Here is a 21595-nt window from a genome sequence, read left to right as displayed (position 1 = left end):
TCCAAATTAAAACAATACATGGGGGGAACACATTTATGGCGGGGTGTCAGGCCAGTCACAGCTTCCAGCTCAGCCCCTAGGGAACCAGCCTAGACTGCTGCAAAGAGGTCAGGGGGTGGAGAGAGAGGGACAATTCAACTGTGGTGAGTCACTTCACCACTTTTCAGGGGGGAAAGCGAGAAGCATGATTTAAATTGCTACAGTTATTATTGTGCCCTCTCAACTGGCACAAATGAGCCTGGTGTGTGGCCGAAAAGCAGCTGGAACATCCATAAAACTTCCCTGAAGCTGGGCCTGGGTCAGCACCTCATCCTGGGTGGGCAGGAAAACCATTGCCTAAACTAATATGTAGCCAGAAAGTCTCCTTTTGAAAAAAAAAATGGAGCGGGGTGATAGAGAGGCCAGTCTCAGTCACTCAGGGCACAGACTAGCTGAAGCCCTTGGTAAGTCCATATGAGGAGTTCATCAGACTTTCATTTCTCCCAGCATCTAGTCTCAGGCATTTGGCTTTCCTGCAGCTGTGGATCAGTCTGACACCTCTTCTGAATATACCAGCTTCTCTTCCACTTCCTCAAAGTCACTCTTGTGAGCCCTCTCCCTCTTCTAAGTTTCTCTTCCTGCCTCCCATCCCAACACACACACACACACACACACACACACACACACACACACACACACTACTTGGAGCTTAAAATCTGCACTATGCCTTTTTCTCTTTGGAGTTTATAACATGAGGATTATAAATTATATGGAGAATTGTAAAGGTGGAAAATGCTTTAATAACTCCCATTACTCTCAACTGTAAACAGAAATTTGCTTGTTTTCATATTAAAAACAACCTGTTAGGGGCAAGGTACAGATGTGAATTTTTTTATTGAGGAGAGAGATCTTGGTTTCGCCATGAGAGTAAAGCCCTTTAAAGATGAGAATCTTTGACTTTTCCGTAGGGGCAGAGGAATTTTGGAGTGAGAAAGCATTGAGTTATATCCCCGGCTCCATCGCTTCCTTGCTGTGTGATCTTGGGAAGGTTACTTCATCTCTCTGAATCTCACTTTTTTTTCTTATGTATATTGGAGATATTAACACCTGCTTTAGAAATGCTCAGAGGACTGAAAGGGGTAGAATATGGAAAGCACCAGCCAAATGCCTAACGTGCATAGAAAACATTCAAGAAAAGGTTAATTCCCTCCCTCACTGTACTCCCCTCCACCTTTACCGTATACCCCAGTGTCTCAACCACTTTGTTCAGCGACTGAAGCCGACTGACTGAGCTGCCAATTTTCCTCATTACTTATGTGTCTGACACTCTTGAAATAACCCCTCTTCTTTTAGGACAATGTTTTGATCAGCCTAATGCAGCCCGGGAAGAACTGGACCCTTAGTCCAATTCTCACTCTGCAGTTTCTCCTGGCAGTGTTAATGAGACCAAGGTTTCAGTGGTAATACTCCATGCAGGAAAGTTTCAAACTACCTGCCCAGTATCTAGACTCCCCCCGCCCAGTTATGAAATGAACTCCCCAACCCTCACTGCCCGCCCATTCCGGACCCTGTCTCCTATATATACATGCTGTGCCATGGTACTCAAGGGAATGACAGCATGACTATTTCCTGGCGAAACTGCCCCCCCCCACTCCTGCTTGGTCTTCCTTATTCACTGCCACCCTAAAAATTAAAAAGGATTTCAAAGGCCACTTCTTCTAGCAGCCACCAAGGTTGGGAGGCAGATAGGGTGACGAGAGAGATGGTGGGTATTTTTCTGATATCTATTTTACAGCACTTAAAATACAGCTCCAGTTAGTTGTTTATCTGTTTGCAGTTAAAGGAAAGTAAAATCTACCCTTAGCCTAAAATCTAAAATGGTCAAGTGAGAGAAGACCCCTCTCTATGCCCTTCCCTCCCTGATGCTGTTGCCTCCCTCTAGAGACAAAAGTAAGTCACTACAAACAAAAGCTGCATTTAAGAAGGAAGTGGTAGGAGGTTAAAAAGTTGAGCATTGGGGTTCTGTAGAATCCCCTAAATTGAGATTTGAGGTCGGAAAAAGCTCTGAGAGGCTGGTATCCAGGTGTTCCAAGTCTTTGGAAGATGCCTTCACCTTCTCCTTTTCCCTCACCCCTCTTATTAATCTTGCATGCTACCCCTCACTGACCCCAGACTCCAGCATGCAACATTATCTCTTCGGGAGTCCTTCTGAGGATTTTGGAATTTAGAAAAACTTCTCCAGCGCCTACCCATCTCTGCTTCTGAGGAGGCCCATAGCCTCTGCTTTGAGGAGGGAAGAAGGAGGGTTAGCAATGAAGGGTCAGCGTACCACACCTCTGGTGAAGCAGGGGTTTAGAATAGGCTCTGGCCATTTAATAAGCTTCCCTGAGTGCAGGGACCTACTAGTGGCTGGGTATTGGGTGCTCATCCTGAGGAAGCTGTGCGGTTTCTCAAGAGGTGTATCTGAGATATAACAGTAGCTGCCAAGGCTCATCAAACATGCCATCTACCTACTTCTGCTGATACATGTGAGAACAAATGATACTGCCAGAAAGAAACAGAAAGCATCTCCTAGTGACTCAGAGGGCCAGCAATGAAGACACAGGTGGTATTTGCACTGCATCTTCCAGTTGAAATGTGCATTTTTTCTCAGAAAGGAATCTACAAGTAATCAAATAGATCAAAGATCAGAATTTGGACTCTGGGCAAGGGAACAGCACTAACATCATATTGACTACCTAGCAACTGTTTGTTGTATATCAGCATAGGGCTAGGAGCTTTGCAAATGTGATCTCTTTTAATATCATTCAAGCTTTGAAATCACACCAAGGCAGGTCAGAATCCTTGCTCAGCCACTGTGTGGCAGTGGACAAGTTACTTAACTTCTCTGAGCTTTTGTGTTTTTGTTTTTGTTTTTGAGCTTTTGTCTTTAAAATAAAGATAAGAATACTTACCTCGGAGACAGTTGTCATGAATGTTAAATGAAATCATTTATGTAAAGTGACTGGTTCATAGTAAATCTTTGGAGAAGGAAAAAAACACATCTTTTGATACCTGAGCCATAGAGTATTTAATGTAATTGATATACCATATGAATATGATTATTCTTATTTATAACCTGGAAATGTAGGCATTATTATATCATTTGAAGAGAGGTTAAATAACTTGCTCCCCGCAACACAGGGCAAAAACAGGCCTAGATCTCAAACCAGTTCTGCCTCTTCCCACCCAGTTTTAGAGGACATTTTATGGTCATTGAGAAGAGGCTGACTTGATCTAGTCATTACATTTAAGCTACAATTTGAAGGGGAAAAAAAGCCCTTAGATTAAACACAGTATAGTGGGATTCTAGATAATCATCTGATTTATTTGCATATCACAGGCCCTGTATTATCCTTTTTAAAACATTTTTAAATTATAAGAGTAATATAAAAACAAACGTGATAAAGGTTTTAATAAACAGAAATAACAATTATGGCACCCACTTAATAGAATCTCTTACTTTACTTTGTTGCTGAATTTTCTTCCAGTCTTTCAAAAATGCATACTTGACACAATTATAATCATACCGTTTCCCACATTGCTACATATTCTTCATGAACACCATCTTTATGGCTGTAGACTAGTCTAACAAGTGGTACAACGTAGAGTCTGTTTAACCATTCCACTAGTGTTGGACGTTTAGGTTGTCCTAGTAGATGAGCATGAATAAAAGAATGATGTTGCTTACAGCATTGCCATAATCACCCTCAGGGACCTGGTGTCCTGTTCTATCAATGCCCAATATGCTTTTCGTCATTCGATATTTAAGTTTGATGAATGTCAGCAATACCACTGGAGCCTGAGGTACGTTCTGCAAGAGTATTATTTTCTGCCAGTTTTCATCGCACAGATTCTGTCTTTAAGCCTCATGGTGGGTAAAGTGGCTAATCTGAGAGCGTCACATTTTTTTTCCTATGGGAAAATGTCTTTTGAGGTGCAAACAAATGATTTACAAAGGAATTTGGGGAAGTCCTACCATTGGTGAATGGGGGTGCTCATCTGATAGCATGACAGGGGGAGTGGGATGTCGCACTGGCAAACTTGCCCCAGCTCTGAAAAAATAATCCTGTTACAGCTGAATCGGGCCTGGTCTCAGCAAATTGATTGGGTCCCATCTCCAAGGAAAGATCAAATTTGTATGTAAAGTGGGCTCCATGGTCCCTTCAGCTTTAGAGTTTTGGCTGCTTTACAGAAGTTCAACTGTCTGAGGCTAAATCCAATGCCAAGAGCAAACTGGAAGAGAGAATTTCAAGTGGGTCAATCGTGCTGTCCCTTTCCCTGGGAAAAAAGACCTTTCTGGGCCACTATTCTTCCCAAATCTCCATGATGCCTCGTCCAGATGTCTTCATATGGTTGTCCATTGTCCACTACCACCATCAAAAGATTACTCTGACATATCAACTATCTTCTGGGAAAATTGGAGGTGGGTGGGTGAGAGACATTTAAAATACTTCTCCCTACTCTATCCAGCCAGTGGCCAGCTACTTCCCTCCACCTCTGACTCCAGAGGATTTCAGGAATATATCTGAAGGGAGGCACCCATGGCAAATTATAGCCCTACAGAATATTAATAGTTATGTTGTACAATCACATGAATAGTTATTATTCATATTGCACAGCATTGGTCAGGGAAGAGAGTAATGAACAGGTTCTTACCTGGTCAAAAAAAAAAAACTGTACCCAAAGACTAATTATTGCAGAGTGCTGTCCTGTGACTTAAATGAGATTATACATGTAAAGGAGTGAGCCCAGGGCCCAGCACCTGGGAAGGGCTTCACATATATTGGCTGCTATTATGAGTAATGGAGCTGGTGTGGGCAGTGGCATGCTACCAGCATATGTGGGGGAACAGGTCTCACTAGAGTAGACATTCAGTAGCAAATCTAAGATCTCACACTTGGGTTCAAACACCAACTAAATACAGAATGCAGACACTGAAAAGAACTTGGCTTGACTGTAAAAAAAAAAAAGTAGCTTCAATTGAAAGTACTTCCAGTATGAATAAACTATTTGTGTGAACTGTGTGGTATGTACGTGAGATTTATGTGTAGGATGTGCACATGTGATATGGGTATATTGTACTGTGTGTGAAAAGCACACGATGAGAGTGAAGCATGTGTGTTTGTGCATCCGTGATTTGAATGTGGGCATGTGTGGGTGTGGGAATGTGTACGTATGTGCTTATTTATGACTAAGTATCTGTGTACCATGAGTGTCATGTAGGCTTCCAAAAGAGGGAAAGTCAGCCATCCAGGACTATATTTACAGGGGCACAGCTGGAAATCCTCTTTTGGCCAGGTCATTAGGCATTCACAACTTGGAACATGTTCAAAGAAGAGCAGCTAGATGCGGGTAGGAGACTTGCAGCCATGTCACATGTCCAACAGATGAAGAAACTGGGGAGGTTTGGCCTGCATAAGAATAGGGGTGAGTGGGGGTGGGGGAATGGGGAGGGCTGGCACTCTTCCATTGTGAAAGGATCATGAAGGTCAGTGCCAGGGCCAGAAGGACATAGATTTGGGTTCCATTTAAGGAAAAGTCTTCAAATGTAAATAGACATGGATGTCTTTAGATAGGGATGGGCTTTCTTGTGTGATATTAACCCAGTCCTAATGGGGTTATTCCTAAAGGAAACTTCCTATTCGTGATCTCATTAGAGTCACAGACAACCTTGTAGGCCAGGTGGGGGTGGAACAGTTCCCCTCCCTCCTTTTCTCCAACAGGGTGCCTGGGCCATTAAGGCCTTAAAAGGCATTCATAAAACTCCCTCCCCCCTTTTTTCCAATTTACTAAGCTCACATAAACTTGAACAAATGTACAGAACAAAAAATTAAACTCTCTGTGTGTATGCAGATATCTTTCCTTCTCGGAGATCTTGTGGCTTGCCAGAGACTATACTTGAATTTGCTAACCACGCTGCAATCCCTGAGCAGTAGTCAGACTCCTGGGATGGTTCTCAGCAGGGTGCTGAGGCTGACAAGAACTGAAAACAAGTTTTTGCTGAAATAAGTTGTTGAGGCCCACCCTCTCCCTGCCTCTCCTCCCCCGCCTGTGAGGGGGCAGAGGAAAGAGGAGACAGCCCCAGGTTTTGTCTATGGCTGGTGACCAATGACGCACTCTCACCAATATAGATTTTGGAGGTGGAGACTATGGAAAAACAGGTGGCAGTGGGGGCAGGTGGCAGCCTGGAAGGGGTGGGGCCTCCCAAGGGGGAGTGAAGGACAGTGTGGGTAGGGGTCCTGGGAAATCTCAAAAAGAAACAAACAGTCTTCTGAAACTTTAAGAAGGAAAAAAAATCGGTTTTCAAAAATGTGCTTTATAGAAGCAGTTCCAGGAAAGGGGTGAAATGCCACCCACATATTTTGATCCGTGCTGTGATCTTTGCACATCTATGGCCTCAACTCCACAGGGAAAGGGGAACAAAGCATTGATTTCAAGCACCCAAGTAAAGACCCAGGCTAAAGACCCCAAGCCTCCGCCCCTGGGCAGTTTGGGGCAGTGGGCAGTTGGCAGGGCAACAGAACCAGATTTGCTGCCGACTCCTTGTATGACCTTGAGCAGGCCTTTTGCCATCTCTGGGCTTCAGTGTCGCCATGTCTTAAATGAAGGGGTTGAATTCGACGACTCTAAGAGGCCCACGGTGATATTCCGTAGTTAAGGTTGGGATGCTAGGGACAAGATTCGGCCAAAAGGACCTCCCTCCCCCCTCATCTTCATCGTCCCTGGGCCCTGCCCGCGCAGCCTGGAACATTCCCCCTCGGGGCTTTAGGGCCCTTGGGTTGCGGGGTGGCGCGTCGGGCCCCAAGGCTCCGCGGTCTCCCCGCGCGGTGAGCCAGCGGCTCCGCCCCCGCGCTCACCCCGCGTCCTGCCCGGCCATTAGCGCGATTGCTCGCGGTTCCCGGCAAAGCTGGTGATTTATGCGGGGCCTCGACGGGGCAGTCCCTGGAGCCAGGAACAATTAGCTAAAAGCCAGCGGGAAGGGAGACGAGGGGGCGGCGAGCCAAGCCCCAGGGCGCCCAACCGGGGCTGTGGCCCGCCGGCTGCCCCGGGCCCGAGCGCCCCAGCCCCCAGACTCGGTGGGCCCAACTCACCACGGCGGGGGCGGGGCTCAAAGGCCGAGGCGAAAAGGCAGTCCAGGATCCACGCCATGACCCGCGCCGAGTGCCGGCCGCCTTGCAGCTGGCTTCCGCGCCGTCCCCGCACAGGGCCGCCCTAAGTAGCCCCCGGTGACCACGCCCTGAGCCGCACCCTGCACCCAGCTCGGAGTGTCTTGGTCACCGGACACCTCGGGCTTGTCACGAAGGGGGCAGGGCCTCAGGGGAGCGCCCCCCCTCCCTCCGGAGGAGAGGCCGCTGGTCCGGTAGCCCCTTCCCCCACCAGGAGGGAGACCAAGATGCAGCTCCTGTCCCCGGGAGCTCACTCTGAAGGCGAGACCCTGCCCCTACCCCGGGGAGCCCCGAGTCTGAGGGGAGACGCCACCCCAGCCCCGGTGAGCCCCGAATCTGAGTGGGAGGGGAGGTCTCTGCCTCCAGGAGCTTTTGATCAGGTGCGTAAAAGCGGGCCTGTCCCCAGGAGCTGGAATTTGTAGGCGAGTTGGTGCACCTGTCCCAGGGAGCCTCAGATCTGAGAGGGAGGCTGTATACCAGCCCTACAAATCCCCGCGATTGCGAGGACACATCATCTCAGCCCTGGGGAGACCCAGTCTACTGGGGAAGCGGTGTCTGCCCCAGGAGCCCTGAATCAGAAGGGAAGGAACCGTCTCAGCCCTTGAGAACCTTCTGTCCTAGGAGAGGCATCACCTCAGTCCTGAGTAGCTCCAAATCTGATTTTAAATCACTGTTCCATTCTACAGAACCAAGAATGTGAGTAGGAGAAAAGAGCTTTGCCCCCTCGCCCACCCAAGGAGCCCCAAAGCTGAGACTAATTTTACTGCCCTTGCCTTTGCAGCTCCCTCAGAGAAGAGGGAGATGCTATGCTTCCTGAGAACCTTCGTTTTTAGGGGATTAAACTCCAAGTGAGATGAAAGAACGCAGTGTCAAGTATATGTAAGTATGGAGTGCCCCCCAGGTGCCACTGACTTACAGATTCCGCCGCCTATACTTTTTGCTCAGGGCCCTGGCATAGGAGGGGCACCAACATTTATTTTTAGAAAGAATTTGATATCTGATATTTCAATGGGGGTGGTGGTACTATGTTGGATTTTATTATACTTCTTCTATGACTTTGTATTTTTAAATTTTAAATACATATGGGGGCACGTACCATAATGGGTTCAGTGTTTAGGGGCATCTGGTAGTAGTAAACCAGCCCTGAGCTGCTTAAGTCCAGAGGCCCAAAATAATTTCTCCCCCAATCCTCCATTGGCAGTCGTGGAGACGTGACTCTGTGCCTTGTTTTTCTCCACTGGGAGAAGGCGCTCTGTAGATCAAAATTCTAGTGAGGAAGTAGCAAGAAATATGAAAAATCCTCTTCCAACAGCTCGATTGCAGGCCTAAGGAGAGGAAACTGCAATCACAAGTCCTTTGGGGAGAGCAGTTCTTACATTTGCTTTGTTAACCACTGATATTAGCATTAAGGCAGCAGAAGGGGTGCATAAAGTGGAAGAATCACCTGTACTTTGTCATGCAATTCTTAGCAAAGTTGAGGTCTAGTCAGAGTTTAAAGGGTTTCCTTCCACTCATTTTCCTTCCTTTCTGGGAAACATGGTACCTCCCTGCCTTTGCACCAATTTTAAAATCATTTCCAATTTTCTCTGTATTCTAAAAGCAATCAAAGACAACAAACATTCACCATACCTGCTCTTTTACCAATTTCTGCTGTACAAATACCCAGTCATCCAAGCCAAACAAGTCTGACATCTAGAAATGTCCAGTTTCAGGCCTTGGATATTGAAATCTCAGCCTTACCTCTTCCCATGAGCTTATCCACCACCAGCTTTTGTCATGGCATCAATGGGTTTCTTGTTTTTTTTTTCCAAGATGAAGGAGGTGTTTTTTTTTTTATTGTTGTTGTTGTTTTGTTTTGTTTTGTTTTGTGTTTTTTTTTGTCTCCCTCCTGGGGCGGCTGCCTGCCCAGTCCAATCCAATGGGCCTCAATAATTAAAGTTTCTCTGCTTCCAGGATAGCTCTACTAGAGGTACAAACTCCTGACAGCTGGCCTTTGTTGCCTTTTTCTGAAAGATATGATGTGGTAAAGGAACAAAGCTAAGGATCCTTACAAACCTAGATTGAAAGCCCAATTCTGCTATGTACTAGCTATGTAATTGCAGGAAAACTAGAAAGCCTCTCTGAGGCTTGGTTTTCGTCATCTGTCAAATGGGGATATTAATGGCTGTGAACAGGTTCCAGCCAAACTAAGGCTAACTCTTTGGGGAAAAAAAGAGGGAGAAATATAAGTTCAGAATTCTCAAGAAAATGTACTTAACCATTCGAGTTAGCAATTTCTCCTCTCCATTTTTTTTGACCCACCTCCTCTGCCACTTAATTACTTAGTGTTCAGTTTCCTTTGAAAATCTTTACCCTTAACTAAATGTCACATAAAAGGGGAATGCATTCATCTATCAATCCATTCACTCATCTGACAAATATTTATCAAATGTTCTTTGTATGCAAGATATTGAACTATGTATATAATGTTGGTTCACTGAGTGAATGATTGCACAACTGTTTTTAAGTGTATAATTTGAAAACCTATACAATAACCTGAAAATATACTTATGATTATTTTAAATGAAAAATAATCAACATGCAAAATGTATGCACATTATTATATAAACAGTACTAATAAGCTTATACATAGGGGGAAAAAGGCTAACAGGAAATTCACCAGAATCTTAATATTGATCATATTTAAGCAATGCAATTATGGGTAATTTTTAACTGTTTTATTATTTCCATATTTTAGTATTTTCCAAACTTTCTTTAATAAACATATATCATTTCTGGAGTTAAAATACACTACTTATAGAAAAACAAATCTGTAACCTTGTCTGTGCTGAAGAAAGGCTAGGGGAGTGACTGGTGCCTTGAGGCTGGGGTCATGCAGAGCACTGGGGCTGACTTTGGAGACCCAGAAAAAGCTGAAAGTTGCGCCGTGAGTAAAATGCAGGACTTCTTTCCTGTGCAGAGGCACATAACCAGTTATTACTGCTTCTTCCCAAGAATGCAGAGCCTCTTAGCACCCTCCTCCACCAGTCAGAAGCCTGCTAGCCTGAACCTGCAACCTCTTACCTAAGGTATGTACTCACAAGGGGCCTGTTGGGTATATCTGCCCTCACCCTAACAGTGCAAGGCATAGAGCTTGACAGCTTGTGGCCTCTGCAGGGTCTTTCATTGCAATTCCAATTAAAAGCCAAGCACCATGCTCCTTACTTCTACTAGGTCATTGTCTACCATGAGGTCTTTCACAGAAAGAAAATATATTTTAACTGGGATATTTTAACGATGATGAAATCAAGCTGGGGGCTTGTTGACTGTGAGAAGGAAGACTTCAAACCTTCCTATTTTTTTTTCCTGAAGCTCAAAAGCACTTGTCACCCAGGCGAACAGTTGTTAATTAAATGAGATTTCAAGAATGAAAGCTGGTCATAAGTTGGAGTTTCACAAAATATGGCCCATTGGACCAGATGTAGCAGAATCACTTTGGATGTGCTGTAAGGATGCAGATTCCCTGCCCTCATTCGAGACCTAGTGAATGAGAATTTCTGGGCATGGGGATCAGAAAACTGCATTTTTAGCAAGCTCCCCACAGGGGCTCTTATATCCAATACAATTAAAGAAACTCTGGTACAGTGGAAAGACATCTTTCCCTGAGAACCCTTGAACATGGTGTCTCCTCATTGCACTCCAGCGACAAGGAGCACTGGGGCAGCCTTCTGGGGAATGTGATCCCTTTCACCCTACTCTACTTCCCTTTGGTGTGTGGGTAAATATATAACAGGAGAAATTGAGCAAACCTTAAAACTCAGTGGGGACTAGTGGCAAAAAAAGCATACTCCATAAAAGTTATCCATTTGGATTTTCTGAGAACCCTGGTATATGCCTATATAGCATTTTTCAGTCTGGCTACCTCATTTGGACTCCCTACTTGTTGGGTTCCTTGTGTCACACAAAGACAGCTGAAGTACAGTGGAAAGAGCGTGGCATTTAAAGTTCAAATATCATGGGAAGGGAAAGGCTGGGCATCCTGACCTACTGGCTGGATGAGCCCAAGTAGGTCAGCTACCCAACCTGAGCACCAGGCTCCTCTTTATCTAATGGAGATCCCCAACCCCTGCTCACCTCCCTCAACAGATTGTTATGAAGGGCTCCGCAATTTCAGGAGGGAGATGACAAGGGACTCTGCCTCCAGGCCTGTGGATGGAATTAGCAGATTGGCAACCCTGTCTCCCAGCACCTCCTTTAGAGGAGTCCCATTAGAAGGTTTACGTGGTGTACATAGGGATCATATGTGCTCTTGCAAAGGGGCTATTAACCTTAGGACCTCAGGACTTTGCCTCTCTGCTTTTCTGTTTGGGAAAGATTTATCTGGGTTCTTGGTAAACATAGCGAAATTCTGGCACGGGGGGTTGGGGGGTAGAGCTTCCTCATTTTTCAAATGAGATTATACAAAGAAAACTGGAAAAAAAAAAGAAAGAAAACTGGAAGTTCCTTTCTAGCTACTTAGCACTCCTAGAATACATTGCTTCCATAGCACATCTTTTCCTGCCAGAACTCGATTGCTTCCAAACTTTTCATATAACCAAAGCCTGACAAGGTCCTGGCACTATCGTCATGAGGTAGAAATAGGAGAGAATTCTTCCCACTTTTAGTTAGAAAAGCTGAGGCAAAAAACAGTAAGTGACTAGCCCAAAGCACCGAGAGGATGAGAGATGAGCCAGGACCAGCTTCCAGATCTTGTTCCCCACCCCCATCACCACCCCGTTCTTTTCCAGTACCCCTCACTAGATCCCAGGAGCTGTCTGTCACAGTGTGCTGACACCACTCAGGGAAATGCAAGTTTCATCTTGACACCAGAAAGACGGAGCTACGATTACGCTTCAGTCCCCAGGGAGGCAGAGAAATTGCTTTTAGTTGACAAGTGCATCTCCCACACACATACCCCCTCTGGTTGAATAAAAAGATAAAATCAAGTTTAAAATCCCAAATGCTCACTTAATTTTGTAAAGCATTTTGCTCTTTGAGCTAGGGGTGGGCAGGATGAGACAATTTTCCAACTCGAGAAGTTTTAACAAGGTTGGGAAGAATAGTAGAAAATAAGGGGGAGCACAGAAACACCAGGAAGAAGAAAAAAGTATAAAAGTGATCTTTCACTTTTGTGCCATAATCAATATGAGAAAATGGAATTGTCTGAAAAAACAACCAGAAAAACTGGGGTGTGTGTTTATGTCTTTTAAAAACAGCAAGAGATGTGAGCCACTGAGATTTCCATTAGAGATGAAAATTCTGGGGCTTCCAGTAACAAGAGATTGGGGGCTGAACAGGAGGACTGTCCACTTCCATGTTAACAGAGATTTCCAACCTGAGCTTCACTTGCTCAGAAGGTCATCTCTGCAAATCACTTGCCTTTACGTGTTTAAGTGTGGCAGCTACCAGTGTGCTCTCATAATCTATTTTCACATCTAAACCTCATACAGCTTGGAAGGTTGGCAGGACAGAGACTAGCACAATTCCCATTTTATAGATGAAGGGACCGAAGCTCAAGGAAAGGTAGTGACTCACCCATGGTCATTCTTTTTCTTTCTTCTTTCTTTCTTTCTTTCTTTCTTTCTTTCTTTCTTTCTTTCTTTCTTTCTCTCTCTCTCTCTCTCTCTCTCTCTCTCTCTCTCTCTTTAGATTTGGATACTGTACTTGAACCATTGTCTGTGCCTCCTTTTTTGTGCTTGGCTATTTCTTGCACTACCCATATCCATACTGAAATCTGGTCTTTAGACCTCATTTGCTTTCTGTCCCCCTTTGCACATCAGAGACTAGAGACATCCTCCTAGCTGAGAATTACAGAGCCCTTAAAAAAGCTTCCCGGTTAAAAACGTCCTTATTCTTAGGAGATATATGCTGAAGTGTTAAAGAAAGAAGTATTATGGTATTTGCAATATACTTTCAGAGGGAGACCATGAGCAAGAGCAAGGGGAGGGAGAGGAAGCGGGGGGGGGGGGAGAACATGGCAAATTGTTAATGAGGATATGTACAAGTATTTATGTGCCATTCTTTCAATTTTACTATCTGTTAAAAAGTTTGAAAATGTAAACGGGGGGGGGGCAATCTCTCCATCTAGGTAGCCACTCTATCTGCTTATGCTAAAATCTGGGTGTCAAAAATAAATAAATAAAATAATAAAAAATAAAATCTGGGTGTCAATGGCACATCCCCTCCTACAGGATCCCACCTCAAGAATGCATTAAAAGGGCCCAGCATCAAGCACAGAACTAGCTCAGCAAGAGAGATAGGCAGGACCCATGAGTGGTCTTGATGTCTTAGATGGAGCTTGGGTGCTGGGAAATGGCCATGTGTGCTGAGTGGGAGTTTAGGGTGATGCATTTCGTGGCAAAGCAGCTGAATGGATGCCCTAGAAAAGGAATCCCCCAAAAATTTGAGATGGAATTTTTCCAAAAATAGATTTAAAAAAAATTTCAGGGTTTGCTTATCAGGACTGGAAGTGTCATTAGAAATAATCTGGTCCAACCTCCTCAGATTGGGGCAGGGGTCACTGAGATTCAGGGAAGGAGAGTGACTTACCCAACATTCATTGCCCAGCAAGTTAGTAGCTGAAATGGGACTAGAAACCAAGTGTCCAGCCTTCTAGTCCAGGGCTCTGTCCATTATATCACTCTGTCATCCCACCTTGGGTTCGTGGGCTCTTGAAATGTCATCTGCTCATCCTAGGGCTTGCTCTCTTCAGACCAGCATGGCACTCGGGGGATTTGCAGTCAGTGCCAGTCCCTGCCGCTGGGAGCAGAGCCAGACGCCTGAAGATGGCACCTGTCACATCCTATTGGAATGAATGACCTCCCTCTGAAATTGAGATGAGCCGGATGGAATCCGGGAGTGGTACCTTGAAAGCAGAGTCAGTCCAGGCCTGTGTGGCTCATGCACCATGAACATTTGAGGCTGAGGAGTTTCCCATCTTTCTTGGACCCCAAGTGATTTATTGATCATTCGCAGGGCAGCCACTCTGGTTCATTGGCTTAGCTGCCATTACCCCTTAAGGGGCGGGGTAGGGGGGTCTGCCTGCCACTTCCCCTAGTCTGTCTGCTCACAGGATTGGTTCATGGGACAGCTTAGCGGACCCTCGTGAGCCTGTCGGGATTAATGGCACTTGACTGTAGATCATGAGAAATCACATCAGTAGCTGTGGGTGGGGGTGGATGGAGAAAGCAGGAGGAGGGCAGAGGAGAGGAAGGGAGAAGAGCAAAAGGGGAAAGAGAAAAAGAAGAGGGAGAAGGGGAGAGGAAAATGCAAGAAGGAATTGTCTGACATTTCTCAGCCTGTAGCTGCTCTCACTTTTAATCATCTCCTTTGTTAATTGCCATTTGTCAATCCGATAAGTCTTTCTCACTATAACTCAATCCTAAACAACTCAAGTCTTAAAAAGGGACTCAGCTTTAGACCCAGAGCCCCAGTTTACCCTGTCTAGTGATTGTCTTTCTCCCCTGCATTCCTACCTCCTGGGCACTGTGGATGCATATCTGAGCACTAGAACTGGCCCCAGGACAGAAGGTGCTGAGGGCTGGCTATATTTGCAAAGCTGCTTTGGGTCTGGCACCAGCCCAAGGCTCCCCTCTCCTGCCTTCTGGGGCCCAGAACCCTCTTCTACTTTCAACCACCCACGGCTTGTAACTGCCCTGCTGTTCCACTCTCCAAATCCCAAGACAGTTGTCAGACTATAAGCTAAGGGGCAAGGCAAGGAGAAGTCACAAGAACCGTATCTGCCTAAGACCAGGGAGCAGCCATGCCTGAGAAGAAGGGCCGTAGCTGAGGCCAGATTAAATGGCAGTAAAGCCAATATGACACATTCAACAGGCTGTGTGTGCATGTCTGAAAGCTGAAGACCAGGCTATACTCAGAAAGTGCTTTTCTTGTCCTCAAAGAAAGAAACATCTGGCTGGTATTAGGGGTCTTAGAGTCTACAAACATTCCCTGTATATTTACCTGGCTTCCTCCTTATAATAGCCCAGTAAGGGTGATTCTTTATTATTCCCATTTTTATAGAAAAGAGCAGGGGAATGGAGCTAACGTTATTTTTCTACCTGTTTTGTACAAACGCCTTCTACACATTTTCATTTAATTTCCACGACAACCCTGTGAAGTAGCTGTTCTTAGCCACATTTTACAGATGGGAAAACTGAAGCTCAGAGAGATGCCTAAGATCTCAAGGAGTGCATAATTTACCTCCTCTGCTATTTCATTGTTCTGTAAATTTGATCATATCAAATTTAGTGAGCAATACTGGGGAGGCATATAAAAGGTATCACAGCGATATCATAATTATTGTTTACATATAAGTTTTTTTGAGTTTGCATTCCTATGAAACGTAATGTCAGGCATATAAAGAGCTGAAAAGGAAAATAAAACCCTTCTGTTTCCAAACATTCCCTGCCTTTCCCCCTGCATATTGTAATAATAGGAACTGATTATTCTGTGATTACCATGTGCCAGGCATTATGCTCAGTGCTTTCCATGTGTGCCTTCAATTAGTACTCACTACCACTCTGTGTGGTAGGAACTACTTTATAGCCCAATTTATACATAAGGGAGTCGTGTCCCATGGGAGTAAAGTAACTGGCTTAAGGGCCCCTAGTTAGTTTGTAAAGTAATTGAAATTTTAAGTCAGATTGGTCTGATTCCAAAGTTAATGTTCTTTCAATGCCAGTAGGCTGCCTTTCCAAGAGGATAGGGAAACTAAGGCTCCAAGGAATTAAGTGATGTCAAGTCTCCTGACTCTGGATCCTATATTTTTTCACTTCACTCCAGATGCTTGTATCTCTTTGTTAAAGGGATGGCTCTGTATTGTCAGTCAACAATCTTTATATGTCTGTGGTCTATCTCCTCAACCACATAGTCAGCTCTGCCAAACCTCTTTAGATCCCCCACACACGGTTCTCACTAAATACTTGTCAATTGATAAGCACGGGGCTCTCTTCGGTTGAGAGAATTATTAATAAACCAACAACAGGCTTTGACAAAGCCCTTCTCATCTCCCAAGGAATTGAGCCCTTGGTGCTTAGGAGATGTATCAATTCCTCACCTTCCCGCAGCTTGAAGTCGGAAGCCCACACTCCCCGCCCCCACATAGCATCCATTCTCCAGGGAGCCTCACTAGCGTCAGAGTCATTCCACTGAATGCTGAATTATGTGTGTGACTCTGGGAGGATGAGGCCTCGGTAAAGCGGGAGAAGAATGCAGGCTGTGATTCTGTGTGCAGGTGGCCCCTGGGGATGTTTCTCACCATCTGAGATGATGTGTCAACCTCTAGCAGCCACACTCCATAGAATAAGCTCTAAAGATTGATTGTTACTGTTATTATTGAGAATATTAATAATCATTCTTACATTTATTCGTACAGAGAACTTCCATTTCTGCAAAAGGCTTCTGTGCAAGATTTCATTAGTTTTAGTTTGTGCTGGCCTTCTGCAAAATCTTTTTGGCTTCAGTACTCCCAGACAAGGAAAAAAGTCCTCTGTCCAGCTTTTGAGGAAGGGAATCACCCCAAGGAAACTGACAGCTGAGACCAGAGAAGGGAAACACTGGTTGGGGGAATTGAAGGCCAGCAACAGATTCTGCTGAGCTACATGATGCTGAGACAGGTCTAGGGCCTGAACACAGATCCCCAACCTTCTTCCCTTTTTTTTTTTTTTTTCTGGCCTGCTCCCAGTATCCCAGAACCGGCACAATCCTCCTAGCCCAAGCAGATCCCTTAGCTCCTTCTCCCATTTGAATTCCCCCTTCCAGGTCCCTTCCCCCATCAGTGGCCTCAGGGACACCTCTGTGGAAGCTGGCTCATCAATTATCTATTCCCCTCCCCCAGACCAATTTTCTCATGCATTTGTATGAGTATGCTCAGCATCCTACAAAGAGACAGGCAGTAGTAATTATCATAGCTAACACTCGTGGAGCTTTTACTATGAGCCAGGCACTATATTAAGCAGTTTACATGCATAATCTCTCTTCATTTTTATAACAGTCCTATGGGAAAGCCTTATTAGGATTCCCATTTTATAGAGGAGGAAATTGAGGTTGTAAGTGAGTAAGCAACCTGCCCAAGGCCACAAAGCTGGCTAATGCATAACCAGAATTCAAGCTCAGGATTCAAATTCTCTGACAACAAACCTCTTCAGTAGACTGTCTCTCAGTATTGGCTTCCACTTTCCAGATAAGAACAGTGAGACTCAGACATCAGCTAGCATTCAGAGGAAATAGTCGCAGGAAGCCAGAAAAAATAGTTTCCTTCCCATTTCTGCCAGTAACAGGCTAGATGACTCTGGGTGAGTCACTGAAAAGCCCCTACTTCTGAATTTGCAAGCAGGGTCCACAGTGTGTGGGATTCAAAAGTGATGAGCCAAGGAAGGTTAATCTCCTCCAAATTTATAAGGTTTAAAAGCACCATACAAATGCAAAGTGTTCCTGATCATAATCCTTAACATTATTATTCCAACCTATTCATCTACCAATGAACCTGGGATAGAGTTCTGGCTCTGCCCCTGGATTCTGATGCCATTTCAGTGCCAAGACAAATGGTCTCAGGGCATCGGGGTGATCCATTATCCGGATATGGATTATTTCTCAGGAGTAAATCGTTAGCCCTGTAGAGCGGCTGATGAATTCTCCCACCACACCTGGGGGCTCATTGCTCTGCATGGGACGTGCAGGGAATGCAAGCAGCGGCTGGAGTCACAGTGTGACTCTGCAGACAGGGGCGGGGGCCAGGGAACAATGATGTTTGGGTTAGATTGCAGGGAGCAGCCATGACCACACTCACCCATAAGTGAGAAGACATATAATGAACCTCACCCACCCACAGTCCAGCCCAGGGCAGAAAAGGACAACTTCTCTCTCCTGAGGCTTTCAGCCTCCTTGGGAAAAAGAAAGCACAAAAGATGAACAGAGAAAAAAGGAAAAGTTTTTTTTTTAAAGGAAAATATATGGGGAAGGGTAAAACTAGAGAGAAAACAAACAGAAACAGAAGAGAAAGGAGAGAAATGAAATAGAGAAATCAGAAAGGACTCTAAAGAAATAGAAAAATGAAACAGTAAGATTAAGAGAGTGAAAGAAAAAGTAAAAAAAAAAAAGAGAAAGGCAAATGGCGGCATGGGGGGGGATAGGTGAAGAAAGTAGAGAAACATGAAAAATGAGACTGAGGTCTTTAGGGCACCAGAAATGTTTTTTTGTTTTGTTTTGTTTTGTTTTGTTTTTCTTTTTTCTATTTGCGTCTTTTTGCTTTTGCTGTGTGGTAAACACGATTTCAATGTGATGCCTCAGGGCTGGTCTTAAAAATGATCAGAGTCACTGGGCTTTCCTCCTCACTCCGAAAGCTCCCTTCCTTCACTTGTGCTGTTCACCATTCTTGTGGGGTAAAGCACTGAAGGCAGAACCAGAGACGCCAAGACAATTATCCACTGAAATAAAAGCCACAGATACAGAGTGCTTAGCACATAGAAGAACACATGCCTACATGCACGCACACACGTGCATGCATGCATGCAGGCAAAATCAGACAGAGAGAGACACATTCTGAGGAGACAAATAGGCATGCAGTTGCTAAAAGATTTGTAACACAGGCAGGTATCGGCAGAGCCAACCTGAACATGAGGATGGGTATAGGCAGAAATTGATAAGGAACAAGATAACCCTCTGCAGAAGATGACACAGAGACAAAGGAAAAGATGGACGCAGGACCAGACAGGTGCAAAAGCAGACAATAGCCAGGGTGGGAGGAGGAGGTTCCACCTTTACTCCACTCTTCCTCTCACTCCTCTTTGCCTTCCTGAAGTACCTAATAAGGGAATTTACCTCCCTGTGTCTCCTGCCCTCAGGATTTCCCTCTGGGCTTTGTGACAGTTGGTAGCAATGTGTTTTATTTAAATAAAATCACTTCTGCTAAGGAGTCTGTTAGTTACTGTGTCATCCTTCCCAGGGAACAGATGTCCCTAACCATTTTAAATGGCCATATCCGAAAGGCCCCTTCAGGCATGAGTTTCGATGGTAGATTATCAAGTCCTGTGGCTAGGACATACTTGAGGCCTGCCTTAATTCTTTCCCCGAGACTAGGATGTCTCCCCGCCCCCAAGTATTCCATGATCATTTGTAACTTTATTAGACTTTCCTTTTCTTCTCTGCAGTATGAACCAGGTGAGAGGTGGAGGCCAGGCAGGAGGATCTAATACCTGCATCCCCCATTTTATTTATTTATTTATTTATTTATTTATTTATTTATTTATTTATTTATTATAGTCACACAGAGAGAGAGAGAGAGGCAGAGACACAGGCAGAGGGAGAAGCAGGCTCCATGCACCAGGAGCCCGACGTGGGATTCGATCCCGGGTCTTCAGGATCGCGCCCTGGGCCAAAGGCAGGCGCTAAACCACTGCGCCACCCAGGGATTGCATCCCCCATTGAATGAGAAGAGCACCATAAGATTTCACTGGATAAAGGTGTTTCTTGCAAAAGAAAAGTTTGAAAGCCTCAGAGTTACACAGGGCCAGATGAGATCTAAGGGTCCTTCCAACTCTGACATTCTAGGATTCTATGACTAAGAGCTAATTCGTTCAAATCTAAACCCTCAGTAATTGGACAAACCTTGATTGAATTTGCCGAGCAAACATGGCATCACTGTCTGCTCCAATAAATATTTAGCTGTGGCCCCAGGTTATTGATTTTATGCTGTATCAATATTTCTTGGCACAGTTTCTGACACTGACTTGTAGTCCCATGATGATGTGAAACACACAGGCTCAAGATGCTCTCCTGGGAAAGCCACAGATGGTTGTTGGTGTGTTCATCTGGCTTGGGCTAACACACAGACTGCATCCACCCCCTAGCCTGTGCTGGATACATGGATGGGTCATATAGCTGCCTTTGAAAGGGGCATAATGCTTGGGTGGGTGGGTGAGGTTGGCTTAGAAGCTCAGGGATTGGGAAGCGCCAGCCTGGCTCAGTTGGTGGAGCATGGAACTCTTAATCTTGGGGTTGTGCGTTCTAGCCCCACATGGGGTGTAGACTACTTTAAAAAAAATATTTAAAGAAAGGCGTTCAGGGATACTGTTGCCAACTGATCACAAAGATAACCTAAGTGAATGGGGCTTGCTTTGTGCAGCTCTACTTTGGTGATGGGAACATCTCTTAAAGTTTCTGTCTCGCTTTACTATTCATTCATTCTACAGTGAGTGCTTTCTCTTTGTTAATCTCTGTGCTACACCTAGGGATACAGAAGTGAATAAGGTACGGTCAAATATCTCTCAAATACAGACATACCTCATTTTACTGCACTTTAATTGTGCTTCAGAGATATTATATTCTTTTACAAAGTGAAGGTTTGTGTCAACTCTGTTGAGCTAGTTCATCAAAACCATTGCTTTTTCAAACAACAGCGTTTCCTCACTTTATGGCTCTGTGTCATATTTTGGTAATTCTCACAATATTTCAAATTTTTCATTATTATTTTATTTGTTATGGTGGTCTGTGATCGGTGATCTTTGATATTACTGCTGTAATTATTTTGGCTAGCAGTTTTTAGCAATAAAGTATTTTTAAATTAAGATATGTACATTGTTTTTTAGGCATGATGCTGTTGCAGACTTAATAGACTACAGTATAGTGTAAATATAACTTTTATATGCACTGGGAAACTCAAAACTCCATTTGACTTGTTTTACTGTGATATTCGCCTTATTGCTGAAACCCACTGTATCTCTGAGGTATGCCTGTATGTGAGCTGTAGTTGAAAAATATTGATGCTGCTCGACATCGACAAACTTATTTATTCATGAGAGACACACAGAGAGAGAGAGGCAGAGACATAGGCAGGGAGAGAAGCAGGTTCCATGCCCGGAGCCCCAGGTGGAACTTGATCCCAGGACTCCAGGATCACGCCCTGAGCCAAAGGCGGACTCTCAACCGCTAAGCTACTCAGGCATCCCGACATCAGCAAACTTAAACTATAGATAAATATTTATGAAAAGAAATAATTTGGTAAGAATATTAGAGTATATGCATGCTTTTAATTATTCCCACTGGCAAAACTGATGAATCAGAAACCTTTTTTGTGTGTTGTATTCAAGATACACAAAAGTCTTGTAGTTCAGGTAAAATAACTTGGCTGTCTTCTAAGCACAACTTCAAAAAGTACAAATTAACTTAATGCTTTTTGTTAATCTTTTAATTACACGTTCTTGGTGATGGGATTTCATTTGTTGGTGATTGTTGAGAGCATTGTTTTTTTTTTGGAGAGAATTGAGGTATTTACTAGAAAGAAAGATTTATACATCTCTTTGATGATGTCATAACACTAACCCTATAATTCCCAAACAGAAATACATTTGGGTTTGTATCTTTGGTCATTCATTTCTTTATTTGGTCTTTCA

The 21595-nt window shown here is 44.5% G+C and overlaps 1 protein-coding gene across 1 annotated transcript in view; it reads right to left on the bottom strand.

Annotated features, from left to right (window-relative positions):
* Positions 1 to 7299, bottom strand: part of ARHGAP36 (Rho GTPase activating protein 36) — a 31356-nt gene extending 24057 nt beyond the window's left edge. The window contains exon 1 of the mRNA XM_025431608.3: positions 7113 to 7299. Coding sequence (XP_025287393.1) covers positions 7113 to 7170 — 58 coding nt within the window. The 5' untranslated portion in view covers positions 7171 to 7299. The remainder of the gene's footprint in view (positions 1 to 7112) is intronic.
* Positions 7300 to 21595: the final 14296 nt, after the last annotated feature.

This window comes from Canis lupus, chromosome X (genome assembly GCF_003254725.2).
Source record: "Canis lupus dingo isolate Sandy chromosome X, ASM325472v2, whole genome shotgun sequence".
In the NCBI taxonomy this organism is placed as follows: Eukaryota; Metazoa; Chordata; class Mammalia; order Carnivora; family Canidae; genus Canis; species Canis lupus.
Note: the sequence above shows the minus strand (reverse complement) of the source record. Positions and strands in the feature narration are given on the sequence as shown.